General features: G+C 35.4%; 1 protein-coding gene across 2 annotated transcripts in view; it reads right to left on the bottom strand.

Annotated features, from left to right (window-relative positions):
- Positions 1-3,216, bottom strand: part of Psip1 (PC4 and SFRS1 interacting protein 1) — a 50,660-nt gene that overhangs the window by 2,609 nt on the left and 44,835 nt on the right. The window contains exon 15 of one of the 2 annotated variants that reach the window (XM_013020815.1): positions 2,723-2,814. In XM_013020815.1, coding sequence (XP_012876269.1) covers positions 2,754-2,814 — 61 coding nt within the window. In that variant the 3' untranslated portion in view covers positions 2,723-2,753. Of the gene's footprint in view, positions 1-2,532; positions 2,815-3,216 lie in introns of those variants that run through there. The other variant, XM_013020814.1, reaches the window with a different exon arrangement.

The following is a 3,216-nucleotide window of genomic DNA, read 5'->3' on the forward strand; positions in this document are numbered from 1 at the left end:
GAACCCAGGGCCTCAGGCATGCAAGGCAAGCACTCTACCACTGAGCCACCTTCCCAGCCCCTCCTTGAGACTCTTATCTCCAATAAGCCACTAGAAAACAAGAAGTAGTGTTGTGGCTCCAGCAGTGGAGTGCTTGCCTTGAGCTGAAAAGCGCAGAGACAGCGCCTAAGCCCAGAGTTCAGGCCCCACGACTGACCAAAAAAATATTTAAAAACTTACTAGTGAAGTGCTAGTAGAGTTACAGAAGCCTCTGTTCTGGTATAAGATTTCATGGCAGATCTCACCTTGCCATAACATCTTAAACAGGTAAGTTAGTGTAAGTAGGGAACATTGTTAGTGTTCTGTTATCACTGAGTTTGCAAAAACAGGGAACATAATAGTTGTGTGGCTTAAAGTACCCTGGTCAAATTATTTTTATATACAAGCTTCCAATCAGGTTCTCTGAATCTAAAGATACGTCTGAAATTTCTCCAAACTGCTGAGAAAATGGTCGACAATTCTTGCTCTTCAAAATGTTTTCCAGTGATTTTTAAAAAAGCACAAAATAGGTGGGCACTGGTGACTGAGGCCTGTAATCGTACTCGGGAGGAGGCTGAAATCTGAGGACTTCATTGAAATAACCTCAGTGACTTTTTATTTTGGTGCTAGTCCTGGGGCTTGCACTCAGCAAGTGGGCGCTGTCTCTTAAGCTTTTCTGCTCAAGGCTAGTGCTCTACCATTTGAACCACAGTATCACTTCTGGTTTTCTGGTAGTTAATTGGAGGTAAGAGTCTCAAGGACTTTCCTGCCCATGCTGGCTTTGAATTGCGACCCTCAGATCTCAGCCTGGAGTAGCTAGGGTTACAGGAGTGTGCCCAGCCACATAAAACTAAGTAGAACCAATGTTTCTTAAAGTTCTTGGTGATTATAAAAGTGTTAAGAACTCTGTCTGTGAATCACACTATGAGCAAAATTTGAAAATTAAAAAATGGCAACTGTTGCCAGGTGCCAGTGGCTCACATCTGTAATCCTAAATTACTCAGGAGGCTGAGATCTTTAGATCAAGGTTCAGAGTAAGCTTGGGTAGTAAAGTCTCTGAGACTCTGATCTCCAGGTGACTACCAAAAATCCAGATGTGGCTCAGGTGGCAGACTGCTAGCCTTTGGCAAAACTGCATAGGGACAGCTCTCAGGCCAAGTTCAAGCCCCATTACCTGCATGAACTAAAAAACAAAACAACAACAACAAAAAAAAACAACAGGTAACTGTGCTTAAGAAAACAAAACAGACATCCCTGGTTAGAACAAAAATTAAAAATACTACCTTTATCCTCATCAGCTTACTATATCTCTAAGCAGCAGTTAATTAAGAAGTTATTCCCTTAGCAAACCAAAATTCCTTCACTTGTTTTAGAAAGTAGCAAGAATAATTTACTAAGTTTGATAGAAAAAAATTTTTAATCAAAAGAAGTTCACACAATACTATGGCTTAACTAGAGTTTCTGCAAAACAGTAGTTCTGTTGTAAGATCTTTCAAAGGCATAACTCCAATTTTACCAATTCAAAGTTTTGGTGCCAATGAAAACAATTATTCTCGAAGTAAAGCATAATAAATGCCACAAACATTTCTCATATAGTTTCAAAATAAGAACTTAATATCCGAAGTATTTTAGATATGCCATTCTTTAATCTTAAATTTTGTAATAACATTGGTTCACTGTGCTTGAGTCCATATACATAAATATAATGTACTACCTTAGAGTAATCTTTCTACCTTTTGTGATCCTTACATGTATAAAAATTAAATACCAATTCCCTTTTAATATAGCCATGCTTTCAATAGGTTACTTTCCTAACATAGCACTTTTATTAACCACCTCGGCATTAGGGATTGCCTTTTTTCCAATTAAAAATTACTTTGTGACTTCCGTAATGAGTGTTTTTTTTTTTGAATTAGTAACTTAAAAGGATATTTTCAAAAAAAAAAAAAACTTCTTTCATTTTCTGTTGTTACTATTGCTTGTGGAAAAGATCTTAAGATAGTTGAACTCTAAAGCCAGATTCATCCCTATATGTACCCCGTTGGTTCTGTCAGGAATTTATGTGATATCACTGAATGCCTAGCCACAGAACTAAACTACCTTCAAAAGTTAACTTGAGGAGTCATACAAAAAGGTATACAGACCACACATTGCTACCAAAGCAGGGAATGTAAACTGAGATTAAAATTAACTTTTGATAAAGGAGAGACTGAGTACTTGTATAGAAGTAACATTTTATCCAACCATAAAAATGCTCAACTTCTACAAAACTCACACAGTGAAAAGACAGTCTGATAAATCCAAGTTCGTAAAAACGCCACAAAACCCATCATATATGGGAAAAGAGGAAAGATTTATACAAGTAGCAGTTTAAAAATGTAACCTTGTTCTACTATCAATTACACATGAACATAGACACGCTAATTGAAAATATGCTACAACCATGTCTGGAAAGGCAGTTTAGCATTTTCTAAGTGGATTTCACACACACACACACACACACACACACACACACACACACATTTACTGTATAATGTAGTTGTTAATACTGCACAAGTACAATTAGCAATAATGTTCAATTACTTTTAAACAAAGATAAAGGGATCTTCTCCCTCAAAACTTAAGTATTAAACATCAAAACCTATGCTTACAAAATTAAAAACTTTCAGCAGTCTAAATATTTCAAATGAAAACTATTACAAACTTCTCATATGTTCTTTATAGTCCAGGTCAACCTAGTTATCTAGTGTGGAATCCTTGAGCGATATTTCAGTCTCTCTCTCTTCTCCAGATGGCCTAAAGGAGGGGAAAAGGTGTAAAAACTCCTTTAAAATCTATTAAATATGAGCCTTCTATTTTCAAAATCATGAAAAGAAACCCTTGTTCAAAATTTTATTTTACTGTGTTGTATCTTCCCAAATTATTACACAGATCAAGTAAAATAACAAGAAAAGTATCATGCTTTTTAATGGATCTATGCTATCAATATCAATAAAATGGGAGAAATATAGAAAGAGATTTCCCCTATTTTCAGAATTAGAAGATACTAAATTTCAAATACTTGAACAAAACTAAGATTACAGTTTACATAACTAAATAGCTAGTTATTTAGGGTAGGATTACAGTATAAAACAGTTGTTAGTTCTTAATATATTTTCCTCACAATTCAGCGAACTATGAAAGTTTCAATTTTTTTTT

This window comes from Dipodomys ordii, unplaced genomic scaffold (genome assembly GCF_000151885.1).
Source record: "Dipodomys ordii isolate 6190 unplaced genomic scaffold, Dord_2.0 Scaffold53, whole genome shotgun sequence".
In the NCBI taxonomy this organism is placed as follows: domain Eukaryota; kingdom Metazoa; phylum Chordata; class Mammalia; order Rodentia; family Heteromyidae; genus Dipodomys; species Dipodomys ordii.